At 48.9% G+C, this 26,068-nt stretch overlaps 3 protein-coding genes across 4 annotated transcripts in view; 2 read left to right on the top strand and 1 right to left on the bottom strand.

Annotated features, from left to right (window-relative positions):
* Positions 1-26,068, top strand: part of LOC132765349 (bromodomain-containing protein 2) — a 463,888-nt gene that overhangs the window by 365,750 nt on the left and 72,070 nt on the right. The window lies entirely within an intron of this gene.
* On the bottom strand, positions 1,562-13,075 carry LOC132766337 (RLA class II histocompatibility antigen, DP alpha-1 chain-like). Of its 2 annotated transcripts, none has more exons than XM_067464980.1 (5): positions 12,927-13,075; positions 12,516-12,791; positions 8,811-9,092; positions 5,700-5,904; positions 1,562-2,416 (listed from the first exon to the last, which is right to left on the bottom strand). In XM_067464980.1, exons 1-4 carry the CDS (start codon positions 13,030-13,032, stop codon positions 5,741-5,743), a joined length of 828 nt encoding a protein of 275 aa, XP_067321081.1. In that variant the 5' UTR covers positions 13,033-13,075; the 3' UTR covers positions 1,562-2,416; positions 5,700-5,740. The 2 variants fall into 2 exon arrangements, with proteins under 2 accessions (XP_067321081.1, XP_067321080.1); XM_067464979.1 differs by having other exon boundaries at positions 5,745-5,904.
* LOC132766330 (rano class II histocompatibility antigen, A beta chain-like) lies at positions 15,916-25,167 on the top strand. The gene is made up of 6 exons (XM_060760731.2): positions 15,916-16,097; positions 16,322-16,600; positions 21,390-21,674; positions 21,906-22,010; positions 23,639-23,662; positions 24,953-25,167. Exons 1-6 carry the CDS (start codon positions 16,007-16,009, stop codon positions 24,967-24,969), a joined length of 801 nt encoding a protein of 266 aa, XP_060616714.2. The 5' UTR covers positions 15,916-16,006; the 3' UTR covers positions 24,970-25,167.

Here is a 26,068-nt window from a genome sequence, read left to right as displayed (position 1 = left end):
ATCCAGCATCTGTTTCAAAGCCTCCAAAGAAGGAGCCGCCACCACACTCCCTCCAAGGCAGAGAGTTCCACAGCTGAACAGCTCTCCTTACAGTCAGGAAGTTCTTCCTCATGTTCAGATGGAATCTCCTTTCTTTCCTGTAATTTGAAGCCATTGCTCCATTGCGTCCTAGTTTCCAGGGAAGCAGAAAACTAGTTGCTTCCTTCTCCCTATGGCTTCCTCTTTGATCGTGGGTGAACTACAACTCCCAACATCCTTGGTTATTTTCCCTCCAGTATTTTCAATTTACCATGTTAGGTTTGTGTGCCAAGTTTTGTTCAGACCTGTTGTTGGCAAGAGTCACAGGGCTCTCTGGAGGTGAGTGCCATCTTTGGAGATGGGTGGGAGGATGGTTGAATGGGTGTATAGAGTGTCTATCCCCCCCTCATGGGCCCCCTCCCCAAGTTCCTCAGGGATGCTGCCCCTTCTGTGCTGGAAGAGAGGCTTCTCCTGCTGTGCTGGTACGGCTGTACCAGGAGCTCCAACTTTATTTTCTTTTTGTTATCTGTTTGCAGTCATAGGGCAGGTCTCCTGTCCATCATAATTAAGCTTTGGTTCTGCCCCTTGTTCAAGGCTCTGGGAGGGAAAGGAGCCATTTTTGGGCGCAGTCTCTCATAAGGAAGCTAAACCATAGGACGTAGACCAGCTCATCCCGTAGAAAAGCTTCTTTTCTCAAGATCATCCGGGGAAACAGAAACAGAAATTCCAGAGAAAAGGTCCCAAGGCTCTGGCTGAGAGCTCACAGCCTCTCAGCCTCACAGCAATCAGAGGGAAAACAGCCCTGAAGTTCTCAAAGAATTCTCGGAGGGAGGACAGCACTACAGATCCACTGAACTCCAGCTGAAATATCTACAAGCCTCGGCTGGTAGGTCTACTCGATACCCAGACGCATTTGGAATTGGTAGTAGGACCCACACTGATGAGGCAAAGATAGTAAACAGCCTGGGAGAGGTTAAAAAGGGTTTTTTCTTACAGAGAAAGTACAGTTAATCAAAGTCAGGTACCAGCCCATTGAGGACTAGACTAAGAAAGCCTTGAAGTGGTGTTTGAACCATTGAAGTTTTGTTGTTTGTTCCATAATAAAGACTTTGTTGTATCATTAAAGACACTAAAGACCATCACTTCAGAAAAATCCCTGAGAACCTCTCTTTGAGGCCCCCTGGCTTCCCGCTGGGCTTAAAGTATACGTTCTATAGAAAAGACAGCTGTTACAGGCCCAGAGCGCGACAGAACAGGAGTTGTATGTAGTGAACGCTTAATGTGCTGTTTTGTTTTGCTGCTGCTCTAGGAGTCTGTTGTATGTCCTCCCTGACCCCGTTTGGCATCTCATTCCTGGTCCATCTTGAAGCGGCTATTGCACACCTCTCGTCTCTGTGGGGACCCCACCTGTCCCCTGACCCCCATCAATGGGGCACGACTAAATTGCACCTGTTCCCTCACAGTGGATTGTGTTTGGCAAGAACCACATTTCCTCACTATTTGACTTTGTGTCGCAGCATAAACAAGTAAACAAAGCTGGAACTCCCAAATCCAACTATGTATTTATTTATTCACCACCTGTTTACCCAAAGGTGTACAGTAAAAGCCATCTAACAGATTTAAAACAGTATAGATGGTAAGAATGCCATTAAAGCTCTTGATTTTAAAACACATGCATAATAGGCAAGGTTAGGATTTTGCAAAATCAGTCTGGAAGAGCAATAGAAGGCAAAAGCTCTAGAGGTTTTAGGATCTCTCTACAATTGTCGCTTCACGAAATCAGCTGGGTGTCTCCTTTTCCTTCTGGTTGAATGAGAGGAGAGAGTTCCCTCAGGGATACGCAGAACTGGGAAAGGCCCTCTCCCAAAGGCCTGGAAGGAGGTATTGATGGGCATTGGGAGTGCTGGGATAGGACTCTGGAGACTAGGCTGTGGATCCCACTTGGCCATGGAAGCCCACTATGTGGCCCTGGGCAAGTCACACTCTCTCAGCCTCAGAGGAAGGCAAGGGCAAACCTCCTCTGAGGAAATCTTACCCAAAAGGTGAAGCAAACTCAGAAACAGCTTGAAGGCACAGAAGAAGAGCAACCAATCTCAGCCATCATATAGGTTTACTTCTTTGGCTGATGCTGGAATGCATCAGTTGCTGGTTGCCAGATGGATGGATGGATGGATGGATGGATGGATGGATACTGGTGGAGGACCGCGTTGGCTGCATCTAGTCTCTTTGGTTTGGGTCCCCAGTGGGGTTCTATGGGGGAGTCAGGACAGAGGAAACGGGGGGCTCTTGCGGCTGATGGCGGCAGGGAAGCTGGCCTTAGATGTGAGAGCGAGAGCGGCAAATGAGGAGAGGTCATTGCGGAGGCTGTTGCAGGGAAAGGAGCTCCCCTCTTTCTCACCTGAGGGAGGAAGCAGAGTTATTCATTAATTTATTATTATTATTAGTGCTATATTTATTTATTTATGACATTGATATGCCACCCTTCTCACCCCAAAGGGGGCTCAGAGCAGCATACAAGCTATATATACAAACAGTATATTATACTCAGTTCTTGTGGGTTTTTTCGGGCTATATGGCCATGTTCTAGAGCAGGGGTAGGGAACCTTCGGCCCTCCAGGTGTGGTGGACTTCAACTCCCACAATTCTTTGAGGCTCGGCATTCGCCCCAAAGGCTTACACGAGCCTCAAGGAATTGTGGGAGTTGAAGTCCACCACACCTGGAGGGCCGAAGGTTCCCTACCCCTGTTCTAGAGGCATATCTCCTGACGTTTCGCCTGCATCTATGGCAAGCATCCATAGATGCTTGCTATAGATGCAGGTGAAACGTCAGGAGAAATGCCTCTAGAACATGGCCATATAGCCCGAAAAAACCCACAAGAACTGAGTGATTCCAGCCATGAAAGCCTTCGACAATACAATATATTATACTATTAGCATAGTACAATATCAGTATTAAACATTACTATATTGTACTACACCATTATATTGTAATATTATTAGTAATATTACATGTAATATAAATATATAATTATATAATAATATTATTAGTATTATATTGCATTACATTAGGGTTAGGAGGGTTGAGCAGGATGCAATGCACATTTGGAGTATAGATTCATTGAAGCATCCCTGGAGCAGGTGGGGTCCCGGTAGGGCTCAAAGTCAGGATTGACCCCAAGACTCCAATCCCCCTCCCAAGGAAAGCCTTCTTGCCCCCACTCCCTCCATTGCAAAGTTATTTCCATTGGGGGAGATGCTGCCCCCTATGCTAGGCCATTGCTTAATCTGTTTTTAATTAGTTTAATTTGGACGACGACATTATTACATGTAGCCTGCCCATTGTCACTGTGATTGTTTATTGTAATTTTATATTGTTATGCATTCATATGTTTTGTGTAATTATGATGTTGTTGTTTATTGTTTGCATTTTTAGTTTTATTCTGCTGTAATTTGTTGTTTGGGCTTGGCCTCATGCGCCCGTACCTTGGGAAGTCTGACTTGGCCACGGTAGTCCACGCTCTGGTTACATCCCATTTAGACTACTGCAACGCTCTCTACGTGGGGTTGCCTTTGAAGACGGTCCGGAAGCTCCAATTAGTCCAACGCTCGGCAGCCATGGTACTAACAGGAGCAAAGTGCAGGGAGCACACAACTCCTCTGCTGCACCAGCTCCACTGGCTGCCGATCTGCTACCAGGCTCAATTCAAAGTGCTGGCGTTGGCCTTTAAAGCCCTAAACGGTTCTGGCCCAACTTATCTATCCGAACGTATCTCGGCCTATCAGCCCACCAGGACCCTAAGATCTTCTGGGGGGGGGGGGGCTGCTCTCTATCCCGCCTGCTTCACAGGTGCGGCTGGCGGGGACGAGAGACAGGGCCTTTTCTGTGGTGGCCCCGCAGCTTTGGAACGCCCTTCCCATGGAGGTAAGATCAGCCCCCTCATTGATGGTATTCCGGAAAAGACTTGGGGGTACTGCTTTGCAGTGGCTCCGGTCATTTCTTGAGGGACGGTCCCAGAAGGTGTTACTGGGCGACACCTGTTCGGCTCCACAACCTTTGTCGTGTGGAGTCCCTCAGGGATCTATTCTGTCCCCAATGTTATTTAACATCTACATGAAGCCGCTGGGGGAGATCATTCGGAGTTTCGGACTGCGGTGTTATCTCTATGCAGATGATGTCCAGATCTGTCACTCCTTTCCACCTGTCACCAAGGAGGCTGTCCAGACCTTGAATCGGTGTCTAGCTGCTGTGTCGGACTGGATGAGAGCTAACAAATTGAAATTGAATCCAGACAAGACAGAGGTCCTACTGGTCAGTCGGAAGGCCGAACAGGGTATAGGGTTACAGCCTGTGCTGGATGGGGTTACACTCCCCCTGAAGACACAGGTTCGCAGCTTGGGAGTGATCCTAGACTCGCCACTGAGCCTGGAACCCCAGGTCTCGGCGGTGGCCGGGAGAGCTTTTGCGCAATTAAAACTTGTGCACCAGTTGCGCCCGTACCTTGGGAAGTCTGATCTGGCCACGGTGGTCCACGCTCTTGTTACATCCCGGATAGACTACTGCAACGCGCTTTACGTGGGGTTGCCCTTGAAGACTGTTCGGAAACTCCAATTAGTCCAGCGTGCGGCAGCCAGATTGCTCACCGGAGCGACATACAGGGAGCATACCACCCCCCTGTTGTGCCAGCTCCACTGGCTGCCGGTTCAATTCCGAGCACAATTCAAGGTGCTGGTCCTAACCTACAAAACCCTATACGGTTCTGGTCCAGTGTATCTGTCCGAACGTATCGCCCTCTATGTCCCACCTCGCAATTTGAGATCATCTGGGGAGGCCCTGCTCTCGACCCCACCACTCTCACAAGTGAGGCTGGTGGGGACGAGAAGCAGAGCCTTCTCAGTGGTGGCCCCCCACCTGTGGAATTCACTCCCGGGGGAAATCAGAACAGCACCAACCCTCCTCTCCTTCAGGAGGAGGGTGAAGACATGGCTGTGGAACCAGGCCTTTGGGCAACCAGGCAATTAGACAATGACAACCAAATAAGACAATCAGATGTGTAAGATCGGCAGGATTGTCGAAATGGAACCAAAAACAGATCGTTGAGTTGGTTGTACACTGATGGGTAGGAGGAAGATCTAGGTTTGTATTGTTTTACTGTTTTATCATTTTACTGTTTTATTGGATAATGTTGAATTGTGGGATTTTGTACTGTTATATTTTTGTGATGATTGTTGTGTAGCAGGCGTCTAAGGGCGCCTTGCAGCTGTAAGCCGCCCTGAGTCCCCTTCGGGGTGAGAAGGGCGGGGTACAAGAACCCCAAATAAATAAATAAAATAAATAAAAACCTGGATGTTCGAGCAGGCGTTCGGTTAACTCAGTGCAATAAGTGTAATGATTGAAGGACTGGCAATTTGGACGACGACACTGGATTGCGATTTTAGTCAAGAGATGAATTGGATTGTGTATTGATATATGTACTGTGGATTGTGTTTTTATGCTTTTAAACTGTATACTGTTGTTTGTTATAAGTTGTTGTAAACCGCGTTGAGTCGCCGGCTAGGCTGAGAAACGGCGGTATACAAGTATAGCAAATAAATAAATCAATAAATAAATAAGCCTCCCCGAGTCCCCATTGGGGAGATGGTGGCAGGGTATAAATAAAGATTATTATTATTATTATTATTGCTTCTCAATTCAGCTGTGTTGCTGATGCGAAACAGTCTGGACTCACTGGACGCCTCTCTGTCTGCTGCGGCTGTTGTGCTTGGTCATCCCCATGGCCTTGAAGAAGAGGACGGTGCCGACAACGATGCCCAGGATGCCGATGGCCAGGCCCAGACCACAGAGCACATTCTCGGCCGTCTCCGGGACAGGAACGGGCCCCTTGGATTCTGTGGGTGGGACAGGAGAAGGTGGGTGGGGGAAAGTGTGACACAGCTCCTTCCCACTCAGTCTCTGAACCCCACCGTACATCTATTACTCTACTCATCTGTGTTGGTTGTGTGCTATCACAAAGTTACCACATATCAAGCCAGTGAATCATAGAATCATAGAATCAAAGAGTTGGAAGAGACCTCATGGGCCATCCAGTCCAACCCCATTCTGCCAAAGCAGGAATATTGCATTCAAATCACCCCTGACAGATGGCCATCCAGCCTCTGCTTAAAAGCTTCCAAAGAAGGAGCCTCCACCAGACTCCCTTCCGGGGCAGAGAGTTCCACTGCTGAACGGCTCTCACAGTCAGGAAGTTCTTCCTCATGTTCAGATGGAATCTCCTCTCTTGTAGTTTGAAGCCATTGCTCCCTTGCGTCCTAGTCTCCAAGGAAGCAGAAAACAAGCTTGCTCCCTCCTCCTCCCTGTGGCTTCCTCTCACATATTTATACATGGCTATCATATCCCCTCTCAGCCTTCTCTTCTTCAGGCTAAACATGCCCAGCTCCTTAAGCCGCTCCTCATAGGGCTTGTTCTCCAGACCCTTGATCATTTTAGTCGCCTTCCTCTGGACACATTCCAGCTTGTCAATATCTCTCTTGAATTGTGGTGCCCAGAATTGGACACAATATTCCAGATGTGGTCTAACCAAAGCAGAATAGAGGGGTAGCATTACTTCCCTGTGGTGCTGCAACACCTGTGTGCCATCTGACTTGGGTTGCCAGCTCAGGGGCAACAGGGATTACTTTTACTATACGTTCCATCTCCATGATTTTAATGCAGCCATCCAAAATTCCAGCAGACAGACGTAAGTTGGTAGGGCATTTGACAACCCTAGTTTTTAGGCATGTGAGATCCATGGTTCTAAATGGTTCAAAAGTGCTTACAAAACTAGGGGGCTCTGGTGCTTTGTTTCTAAAGTGTTTCTAAAGCTTTGGTGGTGAAAATTTCAGAACTCTAACAAAACTTTCAAAATTTCACCACAGTTAGCTCACCAAATTTCAGAACATTTGACTTAACCACTGATCTTTGGTCAATTTTCAAAGTTTTTATAAAACATTTTTTAATAATAAAGAATCATAGAATCCTAGAGTTGGAAGAGACCTCCTGGGCCATCATCCAGTCCAACCCCATTCTGCCAAGAAGCAGGAAAATTGCATCCCTGAGTTGGAAGAGACATACTGGGCCACCCAGTCCAACCACATTATACCAAGAAGCAGGAATATTGCATTCAAAGCACCCCCGACAGATGGCCATCCAGCCTCTGTTTAAAAGCTTCCAAAGAAGGAGCCTCCACCACACTCCAGGGCAGAGAGTTCCACTGCTGAACGGCTCTCAGTCAGGGAGTTCTTCCTAATGTTCAGATGGAATCTCCTCTCTTGTAGTTTGAAGCCATTGTCCCATTGCGTCCTAGTCTCCAAGGAAGCAGAAAACAAGCTTGCTCCCTCCTCCTCCCTGTGGCTTCCTCTCACATATTTATACATGGCTATCATATCTCCTCTCAGCCTTCTCTTCTGCCCAGCTCCTAAAGCCACTCCTCATAGGGCTTGTTCTCCAGACCCTTGACCATTTTAGTCGCCCTCCTCTGGACACATTCCAGAAAATCTGTTCCTGATTTGAAAGTGTTATTTGCTGTTTCATTGTATGCTCTTTACTCCTGAAACTTTATTTTTGAGGCAGAAACTCTGTTCAGTTGGTGGAAACTCAACAAACCCAAATGTGCTCAAGGGCGATGTCCCTTGGACAAAGACAAAGTTTTTGCAGTGCAATAAAGTTTTGCCATGTTTTTAGGACAGAACCAGTTAGGAACTGCCATTTATAACAAAATTTTGAAAGTTTTGTTAGAGTTCTGAAATTTTCACCACCAAAACTTTAGAAACACTTTAGAAACAAAGCACCAGCACCACTTAATTTTGTAAATACTTGAGAACCATTTAGAACCATGGATCGCACATGCCTACTATTTATTTATTATTTATTTATTTAGTACACTTGTATACCGCTAATATCTCAGCCTAAACGGCGACTCATTGTGGTTTACAACATTTAAAAACAACAATAATTCCGATTAAAAATATAAAAATATAAAACACATACATATACAATACACAGTATTGGGCCACCAATACAGACCAGTGCATCTCTTAATTAAAATCATAATCCAATTCGTTGTCTATGATTGCCAGTCCTTGATCAAAAACTTCATCGCATCGGATTAGCCGAATGCTTGCTCAAACATCCAAGTTTTCAGTTGTTTCCGAAATGCCATCAGCGCGTTTCAATGCCTTAACAATGAACCTGTGGGGTTGGACTGGGTGGCCCTTGCGGTCTCTTCCAACTCTTTGGTCCTGGGACGTGCTGCAGTGGCCTGAGTGTCAGACTGCAGCTCCCAAGACCAGGGTTCATTGCCCTTCTTGGTCACGGCAACCAAGGGGTGGCCTGTGAGAGTGAAGGAATCTCAGCCCCTGAAAACCCCATGATAGGGTTACCATAAGCCAGAAATGAAGTGAAGCCACACAACAACAACTACTACTACAACAACAACATATTGGATGGGCAGGTTGGAGTTCAGAGATGAATGGGAGGAAATGTGTCACCCTATTTGTCACCAAAATGGTCTTCACATTGATTCTCTATTGGGTCCAGGGGACCTTGCGTCCTACGGAATGAGAAACCAGGGCTGTGTTCACCCCACAACTACTTTGTCCCTTTCTTGCCCTGAAAATCACCACCAAAATAGAATTCCCTAACTGTAAGCAAAACCTTAAACTAAAAAGAATCCCAATTCTGAGAGGAGATGGAAGTTGAGTCCAGCATCTCCCTATCTCCACAATGAGACCAAGCAGAGCCAAATCTGCTGACTTACCCCAGATTGTGGTCAGGGGCCCTTCCAGCCCCCAGTGCTCCACTCGGCAAGTGTAGAAGTCTCCATCTTCTGGGACGAAGGGCAGGTAGGAGAACTTGGAGAAGGCATTGTCTTCGCTGGGGAGGAAGCCCGTCTCCTTCACCCCCTCAGAGACCACCTCCCCGTTCTTTAGCCAAGTCACGTTCAGCACTGGAGGGAAGAACCGGTCCACGAAGCAGATGAGGATGTTGGGGTCTCCCAGCTCCACGGGGTCTTGAGGGAACACCTTGGCTGAAGGGGCAGCTGGCAAAGGGAGACAAGCAAGAGCAAAGCTCCTTGGGATGAGCCTATGTGTCAGTTGTGTCCGTACCTTGGGAAGTCAGACTTGGCCATAGTGGCGCACGCTGTTGTTACATCCTGAATAGATTACTGCAATACGCTCTACATGGGGTTGCCTTTGAAGACTGTTCAGAAGCTTCAAGTGGTCCAATGGGCAGCAGCCAGGTTGTTTACTGGGGTGGCATTCAGGAAGTATATAACTCCTCTGTTAGGCTAGCTCCAATGGCTACCAGTCTGCTTCTGAGCACAATTCAAAGTGCTGGCTTTAGGCTATAAAGCCCTAAATGGTTCCAGCCCAGTTTACTTGTACGAACGTATCTCCCCTATGAACCACCTCAGAGATTAAGATCTTCTGGGGAGGCCCTGCTCTCGGCCCCACCTCTTCTGTAGGTACGACTGGTGGGAACGAGGGACAGGGCCTTCTCAGTGGTGGCCCCTTAGTTGTGGAACTCCCTCCCCAGTGAAATCAGGTCAGTCCCCTCTCTCCCGACCTTCAGGGGAAAAAACTTTAGACGTGGCTGTGGGACCAAGCATTCGAGCAGTAACTGAGGCAGTGCAATAATGATAATGAATTAATGTGATTGACAGATGGACAGGCCTTGGACTATAATTGGCATTTGTGTGATTTTAATTGATATTTTAATTCTATTGAATTTAATTGTATTTGTTTATTTTTGGATTTATTTTTGGATTGTCATTGAATTGCTGCCTGTTGTAAGGCTGCCCTGAGTCCCCTTCAGGGTGAGAAAAGTGGGATACAAATGTGGGAAATAAATAATAAATAAATAAATTTGCAAAAAAAACCCCCCAAAACCAGCTTTTGACATTTATTAACCTTTTATCCTTATGAATAATAATAATAATAATAATAATAATTTATTTATATTCTCCTCTATCTCCCCGAAGGGACTCAGGGCAGAGTCATAGAATCATAGAATCATAGAATCAAAGAGTTGGAAGAGACCTCATGGGCCATCCAGTCCAACCCCATTCTGCCAAGAAGCAGGAATATTGCATTCAAATCACCCCTGACAGATGGCCATCCAGCCTCTGTTTAAAAGCTTCCAAAGAAGGAGCCTCCACCACACTCCGGGGCAGAGAGTTCCACTGCTGAACGGCTCTCACAGTCAGGAAGTTCTTCCTAATGTTCAGATGGAATCTCCTTTCTTGTAGTTTGAAGCCATTGTTCCGTGTCCTAGTCTCCAAGGAAGCAGAAAACAAGCTAGCTCCCTCCTCCCTGTGGCTTCCTCTCACATATTTATACATGGCTATCATATCTCCTCTCAGCCTTCTCTGAGAGGAGTCCAAACATAAAAGGCAAACATTCAATGCCCAAACATAACAATACATGGGGCAAATAGATTAATCATTGCTCAAGATATCTATTGAACTGGTGGTGCAAGTAGGGCAGGGATACAGATGGTAACTATTCATCAGAGGTATAATGGTAGTATTACCAACTAATCCTCCTCCTCCTCCTCCTCCTCGTAAGCCAGTGAGCAAAGGTATCACTCGGTTCTTGTGGGTTTTTTCGGGCTATATGGCCATGTTCTAGAGGCATTTCTCCTGACGTTTCGCCTGCATCTATGGCAAGCATCCTCAGAGGTGAGGTCTGCTGGAGCTGGGAAAGAAGGGTTTTTATATCTGTGGACTGACCAGGGTGAGACAAAAGGCTTTTGTAAGTTGGGCTAGGTGTGAATCTTTTCAACTGACCACCTTGATTAGCATACAACTTACAAAAGCCTTTTGTCTCACCCTGGTCAGTCCACAGATATAAAAACCCTTCTTTCCCAGCTCCAGCAGACCTCACCACCTCTGAGGATGCTTGCCATAGATGCAGGCGAAACGTCAGGAGAAATGCCTCTAGAACATGGCCATATAGCCCGAAAAAACCCACAAGAACCGAGTGATTCCGGCCATGAAAGCCTTCGACAATACATTGAGCAAAGGTATGTTTACAGCTGTTTCTTGAAAAATGGGGAGGTGGGGGGCGGCCACGGAGAAGGCCCTCTCTCTCGTTCCCACCAGCCGCCCTTGATGACCACACTGCCCAGGCTGGTCTATAGAGGGAGATGTAGTTTGCTTAGCGGATAAACTGCAGCATCTTCAGGGTTTGCGAGGAACACCAGGGCAGAAAGTATTTGCAGAGGGAAATGTGGTGTAAATGGAGACAGAGAATCTATTGTTAAATGTTTTTATGGCTGGAATCATTGGGCTGTTGTAGGTTTTCCAGGCTGCCTGGCCAATATGTTCCAGCAGCATTCTCTCCTGATATTTTGCCCACATCACTGGCAGGCATCCTCAGAGGTTGTGAGGTCTCTTGGAAACTAGGAAAATGGGGTTTATATATCTGTGGAATGATGTCCTGGGTAGGAGAAAGAACTCTTGCCTGTTGGGGGGAGGTGTGAATGTTTCAGCATTTGATGGCCTGACAGTTTTTAGGTGTGGCTTGTTCCTGCCTGGGGGAATCCTTTGTGGAGAGGTGATTAGCTCTCCCTGATTGTTTCCTCTCTGGAGTTTCCCTGTGTTTGAGACTTGTTTTTTATTTACTGATATAATTTTAGAGTTTTTTAGTACTGGGAGCCATTTTGTCCATTTTCATGGTTTCTTCCTTTCTGTTGAAATTGTGCACATGCTGCCAGGCCATCAAATGAGAATCAAGGTGGCCAACTGAAACATTCACACCTCCTTCCAAGAGACAGGAGTTCTTTCTCCCTCCCCCCCCCCCCGGACATTATTCCACAGGGATATAAACCCCATTTTCCTAGTTTCCAAGAGACCTCTCAACCTCTGAGGATGCCTGACGGAGATGCAGGCGAAACATCAGGAGAGAATGCTTCTGGAACATATTGGCCAGGCAGCCTGGAAAACCTACAACAACCCAGTGATTCTGGCCATTTTTTATTTTATTTTTTTGTCGTGTCAGGAGTGACTCCTGGTGTGAGAGAATTGGCCGTCTGCAAGGACGTTGCCCAGGGGACGCCTGGATGCTTTGATGTTGTTATCATCCTTGTGGGAGGCTTCTCTCATGACCCCGCATGAGGAGCTGGAGCTGATAGAGGGAGCTCATCCGCCTCTCCCTGGATTCGAACCTGTGACCTGTTGGTCTTCAGTCCTGCCAGCACAGGGGTTTAACCCACTGCGCCACCGGGGGCTCCTGGCCATGAACACTTTTGACAATGCATTCTCCAAACAATTTCAAAGTGATGCCACTGAACCAAGCACAGCCTCCCCTTCTGCGGTGGACTTGCAAGAAGAGTGACAGCTTGGTGGGGTTCCTCTCTGGGGTGAGAGGCCGGCAAGGGCTGCCTCTCCTCCAAGGAGGGGGCCCGACGGGGAGGGGGATGGGCTGGGCAGGGCAGGGGGACTCCGGGGTCAGGCCTGTACCGTTCTGGCCGCTCGTCCCGTTGCTGAGCTTCATGGCGACCTCCACGTTGTTCTTGTCCATGGAGAGGGCGGCCAGGGCCTGCGCGGCCTCGAAAGAGAAGAAGCGGGAGAGTTCGGGGAGGTTCCAGGAGACGGTCTTCCGGGCCCAGTCCACCTGGAAGATGGCCTCGCCCTCGAACTCCTGCAGTTCCTCGCCCGCCTCCGCCGCCTCCGCCTCGGGCCCCGATCCCGGGAAGCTCTCCAGGAAGAAGGACAGTCCCACGTAGTTGGGTGCCTCTGCCAGAAGGAGAAGGACAAGAAGCCGCGCGTTGTGGGGAGCGCTCTTGACGGGGAGGGGGGGGCACCCAGGCAGACCCAGACTCCCTCCCCCCCCCCGGAACAAAGCCTCCTGCCCCCTCCCCAAGTGCTCACTTTCCGCGGCGAGGGCGGTGGGGCGGGAGAGGGCGAGGAGGAGGAGGAGGGCGGCCAGGAGGGCGAGGGGCGCGGGCAGGGCGCGGGGAAGAGCCGGCCCCGCCATGCTCACTCGCTCGCTCCCTCGGGGCTCTGCTGGGGGGCGCCGGGCGGAGGAATGAGTGGCCCCGTCGGAAGAAAGGACGGCGCCTCCGACACGCCCCTCCCGCCGCGGGCCAGCCAATGGGGGAAAGGCCCGCCGCTGACTCTTCTGTTGCCGGGCAGACCAATCCGGGAAGGAGACCCCAGAGCAGGACCAGAAAAAACACTCGGCGGGCGGGGGGGGGGGGGGGGGGGTCTGTGACCAAGAAGGGAAATGAACCCTGGTCTCGGGAGCTGCAGTCGGACACTCAAGCCACAGCGGCACTTCCCAGGACCAAAGAGTTGGAAGAGACCAGAAGGGCCCCCCAGTCCAACCCCACAGGTTCATTGTTGTGGCTTCACACTCAGGAACAAAACTGGAGTCTTCAAATGCCCTTCCAACTTGTGCCTACCTGCTGGAATTTGGGGTGGCTGTAAGTTTTACTTGCATCTGAACTTAGAAAACGATATGCACTAACTTCATGGAGATATAATGTGTAGAAAAAATAATCTCTGTTGTCAATGAGCTGGCAGCCCAAATCTGGAAGGTCAACATTGACACCAGCCAATGCTTCCCCAATGCCAGTGATACAGCTGAATGGTGTAGCATTACAAAATGTGGACCATTTCCACTCCCTTGGCAGCCACCTCTCCACCAAAGTCAACATCGACACCAAAATACAACACCGCCTGAGCTCTGCAAGTGCAGCATTTTTCCAAATGAAGCAGAGAGTGTTTGCAGACTGGGACATCTGCAGGGAGACCAAGGTGCTTGCTTATAAAGCTATTCCCCTCCCAACTCTGCTATACACCTATGAAACGTGGACTGTCTACAGACACCACATGCAACTCCTGGAACAACTCCATCAGCACTGCCTCCAGAAAATGCTGCAAATCTCTTGGAAAGACAAGGAGACAAATGTCAGTGTGCTGGAAGAAGAAGCAAAGACCACCAGCATTGAAGCAATGGTCCTCTGCCATCAACTCCACTGGACCGAAGGCCACATTGTCTGGATGCCCGACCACCATCTCCCAAGGCAGTTGCTCTACTCTGAACTCAAGAACAGAAAGTGGAATGTTGGTGGGCAGGAAAAGAGATTGAAAGACGGGCTCAAAGGCAACCTTAAAAACTCTGCCATAGACACTGAGAACTGGAAAACCCTGGCCCTTGAGCACTCCAGCTGGAGGTCAGCTGTGACCAGCAGTGCTATAGAATTTGAAGAGGCACGAATAGAGGGCAAAAGGGAGAAGTGTGCCAAGAGGAAGGCGCATCAAGCCAACCCAGACTGGGAACGCTTCCCGTCTGGAAACCAATGCCCTCACTGCGGGAGAAGATGAAAAAAAATTTTTTAGCAAATCATGAGAAGTAGTTCCATAACACAAAATAATTTAAATAGTATGATTCATTGTATATTTCATCAATTTTCTTGCTTCCTTCATGGGGGGCTCCCACCCTGGACATGATTCCACAGATACATAAACCTAATTTGCCTCGTTTCTATCAGGCCTCCGAAGCTCTGAGGATGCCTGCCATAGATGTGGGTGAAATGTCAGGAGAGAATGCTTCTGGAACATGGCCAGACAGCCCCGAAAACCTACAATAACAGATTTTATGATTTCTCTAGGTCTATAATGTTAATGTTTCTTCCAGCATTTTTAACTCCGGCCTTATTTATTTATTTCTTTATTTACTTTGCTTCTATACAGCTGTTCTCAGCCCGGGGGCGACTCACAGTGGTGTACAACATAGGAACAACAAAATTCAAAACACAGTATAAACAAATCACAGTCCAGCATTATACAACAACATCGTCATTACTACGAAAACCATTCAGCGTCATCTCATTGTCCAAACCACAATCCAATACCATTTTCCGTTGTTCCATCCCTATAGTCATTACCAATCATTGCACTTCTTGTTCGAACGCCTTCTTGAACAATCAAGTCTTTAGTTTCCTGCGGAATATCATCAGGGAAGGAGCCAGTCTGATGTCCACGGGAAGGGTGTTCCACAGCCGAGGAGCCACCACCGAGAAGGCCTTGCATTCATCAGGCCCTGCACATTCATAGAATCATAGAATCATAGAATCAAAGAGTTGGAAGAGACCTCATGGGCCATCCAGTCCAACCCCATTCTGCCAAGAAGCAGGAATATTGCATTCAAATCACCCCTGACAGATGGCCATCCAGCCTCTGCTTAAAAGCTTCCAAAGAAGGAGCCTCCACCACACTCCGGGGCAGAGAGTTCCACTGCTGAACAGCTCTCACAGTCAGGAAGTTCTTCCTAATGTTCAGATGGAATCTCCTCTCTTGTAGTTTGAAGCCATTGTTCCCTTGCGTCCTAGTCTCCAAGGAAGCAGAAAACAAGCTTGCTCCCTCCTCCTCCCTGTGGCTTCGTCTCACATATTTATACATGGCTATCATATCTCCTCTCAGCCTTCTCTTCTTCAGGGTAAACATGCCCAGCTTCCTAAGCCGCTCCTCATAGGGCTTGTTCTCCAGACCCTTGATCATTTTAGTCTTTTTCTACTTTTTCTATTGCATGATGTGTTCTGAATACAAGTTTTATAGGTTGGGGGAGAATAGTCAACCCTTTTTTTCTGATATTGTCATTGTCTGAATCTGACACTGAATCATGGCCCTAGTTTGTAAGCCGCCCTGGATAAGAAGGGGCAGGGTATCAGTACAGTAAAGAAATAGCACATTAATTCATCTCTCCGTTGGGAGCCTTTCGGGACATTTTTCCCTGGCGACTGATGACGCGGGTGTAGCGCTGCGCCTGATTGGCCCTCTCCCGAGGGGGGGGGCATGGAGGAGGAGAGGGTCCTGGCTTGGAGAGACTTTTCCCCCGAGGGCGCCGCCCCAGAAAGGCCCCGTCCCCAGCTGGAGGAGGAGGCAGCGGGAAAGCTCCGTCCGCGCTCTCCTGCCGTCGAGGGAGCCGGTCTGGGCTGCTCCTGGCCATGGGTCCTTCTCTGGGGGGCTGGGTTTGGGCGGCGCGGCTGGGGGCGCTGCTCCTCTTGGCCGCTGCGGCAGAGGAGGGGGGCCCTCCAGGTGAGCCGCCGCCTTCTCCTCCCTTCCTCGAAGGAGGCGCAGAGGAGCCTGTCTCCCGGTCTCGGTGTGCCGTGCCCTTCCCTTCCCCGGGTTTCCAGAGGAGAGGGGACGGAGGGTCCCGGGGAAACGGGGGAGGGGGGAGGCGAAGGGCGTCAGGGCGCTCCCCAGGGAACTCCTCTCTCTCTCTCTCTCTCTCTCTCTCTCTCTGCCTCTCTCTCTCGCAGCCCATTTCCTGTTCCAAGTGAGGGCCGAGTGCTTCTTGCCCAACGGGACGGGCCCCGGGGCGGAGGGGCGCCTCCTGTACCGCGCCATCTACAACCGGCAGGACCTCTACCACTTCGACAGCGCCCTGGGCCGGTTCGTGGCCCTCGCGCCCATGGGCCAGGCCACCGTGGACAGGGTCAACCGGGACCCGGACCAGCTGCGGGCCTGGAAGGCCAACGTGGACAGCTTCTGCCGCTACAACTACGAAGGCACGGAGCCCTTCGCCCTCCGCAGGAAACGTGAGCCACCCCCACCCCCCTCCCACGGGAAGAGGGATGACGTTGGGAGGAGGAAAGTGAATCCATCCACTTTCTTACGTTGTGGTGGCCCCCAACCATAAATATATTTTCGTTGCTATTTCATAACTGCAATGAATTGTAGTGTAAATAGAATCCTAGAGTTGGAAGAGACCCGGTGGGCCATCCAGTCCAACCTCATTCTGCCAAGAAGCAGGACAATCATGTTGTTGTTGTTCATTTGTTCAGTCGTCTCCGACTCTTCGTGACCTCATGGACCAGCCCACGCCAGAGCTCCCTGTCGGCCGTTACCACCCCCAGCTCCCTCAAGGTCAGTCCAGTCACTTCAAGGATGCCATCCATCCATCTTGCCTTTGGTCGGCCCCTCTTCCTTTTGCCTTCCCCTTTCCCCAGCATCATTCCCTTCTCTAGGCTTTGCTGTCTCCTCACGATGTGGCATTCAAAGGACTTCCACTTTCCCTCTAGTCTCCTTCCCTCCAGTGAGCAGCCGGGCTTTCTTTCCTGGAGGATGGACTGGTTGGACCTTCTCGCAGTCCAAGGCACTCTCAGAACTTTCCTCCAACACCACAGCTCAAAAGCATCGATCTTCCTTCGCTCAGCCTTCCCTCAGGTCCAGCTCTCACATCCGTAGGTGACGACAGGGAAGACCATGGCTTGGACTAGGCAATGGATCTTGGTTGCCAGTCTGATGTCTCTACTCTTTACTATTTTATCGAGACTGGACATTGCTCTCCTCCCAAGAAGACAATCATATTCAGCCCATATTCAGGAGGAGGGTGAAGACGTGGTTATGGGGCCAGGCCTTTGGGCAATCTGGCAATAAAATAAGACAATCAGGCGAGTAAGACCAACAGGATTGATGAAGTGGAACTGAAAACTAGAACTATGAGTTAGCGATTGCTGACCATGTAAGAGGAGGAATTGGGTTTGTATTGGTTTTACTGATTTTATTGATTTTATTGGTATAATGCATGAACTGTTGTGAATTGTGAATTGACGTAATTTTGTGTCTTGATTGTTCTGTGCTGCAGGCATCAAATTGTGCCCTTTGCTTCTGTAAGCCGCCCTGAGTCCCCTTCAGAGTGAGAAGAGCAGGGTAAAAGAACCCCAAATAAATAAATAAATAAATAAATAAATATTCAAAGCTCCCCTGACAGACGGCCATCCAGCCTCTGCTTAAAAGCTTCCAAAGGAGGAGCTTCCACCACACTCCCTCCGGGGCAGAGAGTTCCACTGCTGAACAGCTCTCACAGTCAGGAAGTTTTTTCTCATGTTCAGGTGGAGTCTCCTTTCTTGTAGTTTGAAGCCATTGTTCCACCAAATACCTGATATGCGGGGTGTATTTTCAGTCACTGGAACAAATTTGGAGCCCCCAGTGGCACAGTGGGTGAAACCACTGAGCGGCTCAATTTGCTAATAAGTTCAAATCCAGGGAGCGGATTTTGTCATTTGGAAGTTGTAGTTGCTGCCTAAGGGGTTCGTTCCTAAGACCATCAGAAATATGTGTTTTCTGATGGTCTTTGGCAACCCACCTGACATCCCCCTCATGACCCCCCCCCCCCCAGCGATCCCAATTCCCAGGTTGAGAAGCACTGCCCTAGACTTTCTGGGAAGGGGAGAGAGGGAGGGGAGGGGGAGGTTGGCTGCCACCTGGGTCTCCCTCAAGGGGCCTCAGAGGAGGAGGAGGGGTCCCTCTCCTGGGTCTGGTCCAGGCCTGAAAGGAAGGGAGGGAGGGAGGATGCCCCCCTCTTGCATGGAAGGTCCCTTCACCCTCATCAACACCAGGCTGGACAACATCACACCCTTTCATCCCAAACTGCAAAGGTTTCTATTCCCCTTAAAGCAGTGTTTCTCAACCTGGGGGTCGGGACCCCTGGAGGGGTCGTGAGGGGGTGTCAGAGGGGTCACCAAAGACCATCAGAAAACACAGTATTTTTCTGTTAGTCATGGGGTTTCTGTGTGGGAAGTTTGGCCCAATTATGTCATTTTTGGGGTTGAGAATGCTTTTCGATTGTAGGTGAACTATACATCCCAGTAACTACAACTCACAAGTGTCAATGTTTATCTTCCCCAAACTCCACCAGTGTCCACATTTGGGCATATTAAGTATCTGTGCCAGCTTTGGTCCAGATCCATCATTGTCTGTGTCCACAGTGCTCTCTGGATGAAGGTGAACTATGAACGACAACTCCCAAACTCAAGGTCAATGTCCACCAAACTCTTCTAGTGTTTTCTGTTGGTTACGGGAGTTTGGCAAGTTTGGTTCAATGTCATCGTTGGTGGAGTTCAGAATGCTCTTTGATTGTAGGTGAACTATAAATCCCAGCAACTACAACTCACAAATGACAAAATCAATCCTCCTCCCCCCAACCCCACCAGTATTCAAACTTGGGTGTCTTGAGTATTTGTGCCAAATTTGGTCCAGTAAACGAAAATATATCAGATATTTACATTACAATTGATATCAGTAGCAAAATGACAGTTATGAAGTAGCAATGAAAATGATTTTATGGTTGGGGGTCACCACAACATGAGGAACTCTATTAAGGGGTCGTGGCAATAGGAAGGTTGAGAACCACTGCCTTAAAGACACCAGGAGCTGAGTGTAGACAGCCCACGTTTTGCAGGCATATATTGCAGGGTTGGGGGGACAATAGCTTTTTAAACAAGCCCCTTGGTGTCTCTAGGGATGTCCTGATCCTCAAACACTCCTTGCTTCATTCCCACCAGGACTCTTGGGACAAGGGTGGGACTGAAAACATGCTGCCCCCATTGGCCCTTCTATTGTAACTCAATGGGAACACGGAGTGTGGTGTGATTTCTGGATTGTATTTCCATGTTTTAGTATTGATTTCCAGGCTGTATCGCTGTGTTCTATACTGGTGTTTCGCCTGCACTTGTGGCTGGCGTCTCCAGGGGAGAACATGCTGCTAGATCACAGCCTTACAGACCAGAAACCACACAACCCCCCACTGATTCCAACCGTGAAAGCCTTCAGCAATACATTAGAAACATGCATCCTCTCCATCCTTTTGTTAAGAACTCCCTCATTCTATGAGTACAGGGAGAAGAGGCAGTGAGTAATGCGTCGTGCAGGTTGGGGCAAGCAGGGCCAAGTGAAGGCAGGCACGGGGTTGCTAAAATTACACCACACACAACAGAAGGACAAGACCAAAAGTAGTGGAAGAAAAGAAGAGACGAGACCTGCAAAAGGTATAAAAAGTGAGGATTAGATATCAAATGTTTGCATGTGTGTGCGTGCAAAATTCTATAGCACACAGGCCCTGTTCAACGGGGAGTCTTCACCAGTGTCCACTGTAGGTCTGATGGTCTGAACACAAAGTTCCTCCAAACAGGTCCGGCTTCTGTTTACATTAAAGATCGGGTGGGACTCTGGGTCATTTTCCCCGTTCAACGAACAGTTTATATCCCATTGTCATTCTCCCGAGTCTGTACCAAAGTCAACTTATGGGTCACCTCATTGTAAAGGAGGGTAAAATTACTGCCACCAAATTTGTGAGGGAAGCCGGGCAATGATCAATATCAGCTTAGGAGCTTGTTTATAAAGGGACTATTATTTACAGAAGGCTTTATTCATTTGATAGCGTAGCGTTTACTGTCCCTGGTTTGACTTTATTTCTTATGCAGGCTGTTTGACTTAGGAGAAACTGTATCAGGCAAGGCTTGAGAAAAACAGTAATAAGTTTATTGGAACAAGTAAGGTATAACAGATTCAATTGTTTCTTCACAAGAGGCACAAATCTTGATAGGTTACATTAGTAAGGTTTCATTAGTAACTTTAGGTACAGACTTTAAGAGATTTCTTTGAGTAGATATATCTTTCTTCAACAAGCGTTCTTTTACTACAAATAAGTCACCTGACTTATCTAACTCTATTGGCTCACAGCCAAACCCTGATTCTTAATATTAAAGAACCAGTCTTCCCTATAGTTCTCTAACTATAGTATTCCTGATGGTTTTCCACACACCACAGGATCAACTACCTCTCCTGTAACTCTTTGGTCACAGACTAGTTCCCTGTTTCTCTCACTAAAGAAATCAAGTCTTCCCTGTAGCTCACTGGCTTACAGACTGCCACTTTCAAAAAGCTGCGCCGTGAAGTGACAGTTGGCTCCGCCCCCGTTGCTATGGCAACTCAGCTCAGGCTAAATCAGCCACCATCTCTAACAAAATATAATCCTACATACTTATCATTTATTAACTACTGTTTAAACAACACATAACCATAGGAATAAAAATACACATCGTCACACTCATGAATTTGGTGGGGTTTTTCTTGGGCCAGGAATCTTCAGAGGAGGCTTTGGCAGTTCCTTCCACTGAAACTGAGCTTCCAGCCCCCAGGATTCCCGGTTGGTCTCCCATTCAAAGACTGACTCTGGCTGCCCCTGCTTAGCTTCCAAGATCAGACAGGACCTAGTGCTTTAATTTCTGATGTGGGCTGAGCAAGGCCCAAGGACCCTTTGAAGCCCCCTCCTCCCCAGGAAATCAGGACATAGCGATCCCACACTAGGCCCAGGTCATATTACAACAATTGTGTTGCATGGGTCCTGTGAGGCGAGAGGCCAGCACAGCACACAAACACATCTTACCTAATGGATGGCTTCAAGCCCTCCTGCAGGCTCTCCATCAATCCCATGCCAGCAGGCATATTGGACATTCCAATCACAACCCCCTCCTTTCACTTGAGTTCCTCTGTGACTTGACTGTGGGTTTTGGCCATCACTTCCTCTGCTTCTTTCCTCTCCAGTTCCACCCAAGATGAAGATCACCCCCACCAACTCCGGGACCTTCTCCTCCTCCCGTAACACCATGCTGATCTGCACGGTGGACCACTTTTTCCCAGTCAAGATCACAGTTCGGTGGCTCAGGAACGGGAAGGAAGAAGAGGAAGTCATGACCACACCAGTCATGGACAACGGAGACTGGACCTATCGGATCCTGATGATGCTGGAGACGCAGCCGGAGAAGGGAGACGTCTACACCTGCCAAGTGGAGCACGCCAGCTCTGCCAGCCCTGTCTCCGTGGAGTGGAGTAAGACATTCAGCACCAAAGGCATCCCCAGGGAGGGAACCCTGTGGGACATCTGCCTGGGAGAGGTCCTCCTGCCCTCTGCTCAGGGGCCGCCAAAGAAGGAGGGACCCTACCATCCCCGTCACAGTTCTTCCCAATGTGGTTTTTGGAGGTGTTGGGGGGACTGATGCCCTGCCGCTTTTTAATCCTATGCTTCCTCCTCCTCTACCTCTACCTCTTCCTCTTCTGCAGAGCCCCAGTCGGATGCCGCCAAGAGCAAGATGTGGACTGGGATCGTGGGCCTGGTCCTGGGGGTGGTCTTTGTAGCTGCAGGGTTCTCCCTCTACGTCAAGAAAGGTGAGGCTGTGAGCATGGCATCCTGTGGACCACTCCTGAAGGGTCCTCACGGTGCTCAGGGTGGTCAAGTGTTTGGGCTTCATCTACAGGCATCCCCCCTCACCAGAGGCCATGTTGGCTTGTTTCTCTGGAGACCCAATCCAGGGCAGCCTGAGAAGCCCAAGGCCAAAAGATGTTGGATTCCTCAAGAAGATTAGAGAGATGGGCCAAAACTAACAAAATGAAGTTCAACAGTGACAAATGCAAGATACTCCACTTTGGCAGAAAAAATGAAATGCAAAGATACAGAATGGGGGACGCCTGGCTCAAGAGCAGTACGTGTGAAAAAGATCTTGGAGTCCTCGTGGACAACAAGTTAAACATGAGCCAACAATGTGATGTGGTGGCAAAAAAAGCCAATGGGATTTTGGCCTGCATCAATAGGAGCATAGTGTCTAGATCTAGGGAAGTCATGCTCCCCAGGCTCCATTCTGCTCTGGTTAGACCACACCTGGAATATTGTGTCCAATTCTGGGCACCACAATTCAAGAAAGATATTGACTCTAAGCTGGAATGTGTCCAGAGGAGAGTGACTAGAATGATCAATGGTCTGGAGAACAAGCCCTATGAGGAGCGGCTTAGGGAACTGGGCATGTTTAGCCTGAAGAAGAGAAGGCTGAGAGGGGATATGATAGTCATGTATAAATATGTGAGAGGAAGCCACAGGGAGGAGGGAGCAAGCTTGTTTTCTGCTTCCTTGGAGACTAGGACGCAAGGGAACAATGGCTTCAAACTACAAGAGAGGAGATTCCATCTGAACATTAGGAAGAACTTCCTGACTGTGAGAGCAGTTCAGCAGTGGAACTCTCTGCCCTGGAGTGTGGTGGAGGCTCCTTCTTTGGAAGCTTTTAAGCAGAGGCTGGATGGCCATCTGTCAGGGGTGATTTGAATGCAATATTCCTGCTTCTTGGCAGAATGGGGTTGGACTGCATGGCCCATGAGGTCTCTTCCAACTCTTTGATTCTATGATTCTATGATTCTAAGGGGGGATGTAGAGGGAGATGATTTGGACAGGTAAGCTGGGTTGGAACCATATAGGACTTATAGGTCAAGACCAGCACTTTGAATTCTGTTCTGAAATGGACGGGCAGCCAGTGGAGCTGACATAACAGGGGGGTGTTGTGCTCCCTGTATGTCGCTCCAGTGAGTAACCTGGACCATTTGAAGCTTCTGAACAGTCTCCAAAGTCTTCAAAGTTGCGTGTTCCAGTGAAGCCAGCAGAGTCATGGACTCCCGGGATGGGGGGTGGGGGTCGGGTCTCTGTTGGCAAAGGGCTCCAGAGAAGGAAGACCCTACTGCCTGGCCTCCATCGCAGACCTCCTCCTCCTCTGCCTTACTCCATACCTTCCAAGGACACAAAGTGTAGAGTCGGGAGGGGGGTTGGGAGCAAAGCATACAACCCCCTCCCCATATTCACTCCTGGGAGAGACCTTTCTTTGAGGCACCTTCTTCCCTTCTTTTGTCTCTTCCCTTCCTTCCGAAGCCTTGGTAGGTGAAGGGAATGTGTCTCAAGGGGGGGGGGGCTTTCTTGGGGGGGGGAGACTTTGATCCTAACTGGACGCTTCTCCCTTCCTTCCTCTCTTTTCCAGGCTGTGCTGTGCCCCCTCCCACAGGTAAGGCTCACTCTTCTCTTTTGGGGGCATAAAGCTTGGATTGGGGGGATTCCCAGAGAGAGAAAGCCTCTCATTACAGAGGGGCCCCCACTTTGAAGCCCCTGCCCCTTTCGGATGGTGGGAGGAAGCTGTGGAGGGAGGGTCCTGGAAAGGAAACTCCTTTGCAGAGAGAAATCGATGCGGTATAAATGAAAATAATAATAATAATCATCACAAATCATCATCATCATCATCATCATCATCATCACAAATCATCATCATCACAAATAATAATAATAATAATAATAATAGACATCATAATCATCATCATCATCATCATAAATAATAATTATGTGGCCTGCAGAATACATATCATAATGGTGCAGTGGGTTAAACCGCTGAGCTGCTGAACTTGCTGATCGAAAGGTTTCAGGTTCAAATCTGGGCAGCGACGTGACTTCCTGCTGTTAGCCCCAGCTTATGCCAACCTAGCAGTTCAAAACCATGTAAATGTGAGTAGATCAATAGGTACCGCTTCAGCAGTGCTCCATGCAGTCATGCCAGTGGCCACATGACCTTGGAGGTGTCTAGGGACAATGCCGGCTCTTTGGCTTAGAAATGGAGGTGAGCACCAGAGTCCCAGAGTCAGGCCCGACTGGGCTTCATGTCAAGGGGAAACCTTGACCTTTTCAATGTAGAAATAAGTAGCCACAGCTCCTGGGAGTGGGGTGAGCTCCCGCTGTTAGCCCCAGCTTCTGCCAACCTAGCAGTTCGAAACCATGCAAATGTGAGTAGATCCTGTAGGAAAGTAAGGGCGCTCCATGCAGTCATGCCCATGGCCACATGACCTTGGAGGTGTCTACGGACAACACCGGCTCTTCAGCTTAGAAATGATGATGATGAGCACCAGAGTCCCAGAGTCAGACACAACTAGACTTCATATCAAGGGGAAACCTATACCTTTACCTACATATAATAATGAACATAATGAGGCCTTTTGTTTCCCTGGCCTCAGTGGGCCACATTTTCCCAGCCCCCCACCTTAACACATCCAGATGAGAAAGGGAAGGAGGGCATACAACAACAACAACAACAACAACAACAACAGCTCAGTCAGGGCGCTGGGACCAAAGGGCCCCTTTGTGGGGGGAGGCAGGGTGGGAGGGGGTGGAGGGGTTCCTGGGCTTCCCTCGTGGCAAAGGGAGGCCCCTCACTTTGGGGGGATATGGGGTCCCCTAGAGCCTCCTGCCAGGGAAGACCCCCCTCCTTCCCCTTGGCCTCCAATTGGCCCCTCTCTCTTCTCCCTTCCAGTGGGACTCATGGAGTAGAGATCCTCCTCCTCCTGCAAAGAGAGCACCTTCCTTCCTTCCTCTGCCGCCAACCTCAGAAGAGCTTCTCCCCTCGGGACCCCACTCAACCCTCCTTCGGCGAAAGGAACTGCAAATCCACCTCTTTCTGCAACCCAGCCCTGATCTCCGTGTCTCTCCCTGCGCCTCAATCCATCAATAAAGAGATACTTTCCGCTCCTTCCTTCTTTCCTGGTCTGTCAGTCCATGCCTCGCTTTCCTTTGGCGCTTTCTTGGGCAGCATGTCTGGGAGGAGGAGTGGGTCTCCAGGGTCCCTCCCGATCACCTTTGGACCAGATTCAGCACCAGTACAACTATCCAAATGTGGCTGGAGTGTAACTTCCATCATCCTCTGTCAATTCCCCCCAAACGCCATTGGTATTTTAAGCTGGCCATGATGGATCTATGTGCAAGGTTTAGTCCAGATCCATTTTTGGATATAGATGAGAGATGGATGGATGGATGAATGGATGGATGGAGATATAGATAGATAGATAGATAGATAGATAGATAGATGAGAGATGGATGGATGAATGGAGCTATAGATAGATAGATAGATAGATAGATAGATAGATAGATAGATAGATGAGAGATGGATGGATGGATGGATGGATGGAGATAGATAGATAGATAGATAGATAGATAGATAGATGAGAGATGGATGGATGGATGGATGGATGGATGGAGATAGATAGATAGATAGATAGATAGATAGATAGATAGGAGATGGATGGATGGATGGATAGAGATAGATAGATAGATAGATAGATGAGAGATGGATGGATGGACAGAGATAGATAGACAGACAGACAGAGAGATGAGAGATGGGTGGATGGATGGATGGAGGGAGATAGATAGATAGATAGATAGATAGATGAGAGATGGACGGATGGATGGATAGAAAGATAGATGAGAGATGGATGGATGGATGGATGGAGATAGATAGATAGATAGATAGATAGGAGACGGATGGATGGATAGAGATAGATAGATAGACTGCGTATTATGTATTGTCGAAGGCTTTCATGGCTGGAATCACTAGGTTCTTGTGGGTTTTTTCGGGCTATAGAGCCATGTTCTA

The sequence above is a fragment of the Anolis sagrei genome, chromosome 2 (assembly GCF_037176765.1).
Source record: "Anolis sagrei isolate rAnoSag1 chromosome 2, rAnoSag1.mat, whole genome shotgun sequence".
NCBI classification, from domain to species: Eukaryota; Metazoa; Chordata; class Lepidosauria; order Squamata; family Dactyloidae; genus Anolis; species Anolis sagrei.
Note: the sequence above shows the minus strand (reverse complement) of the source record. Positions and strands in the feature narration are given on the sequence as shown.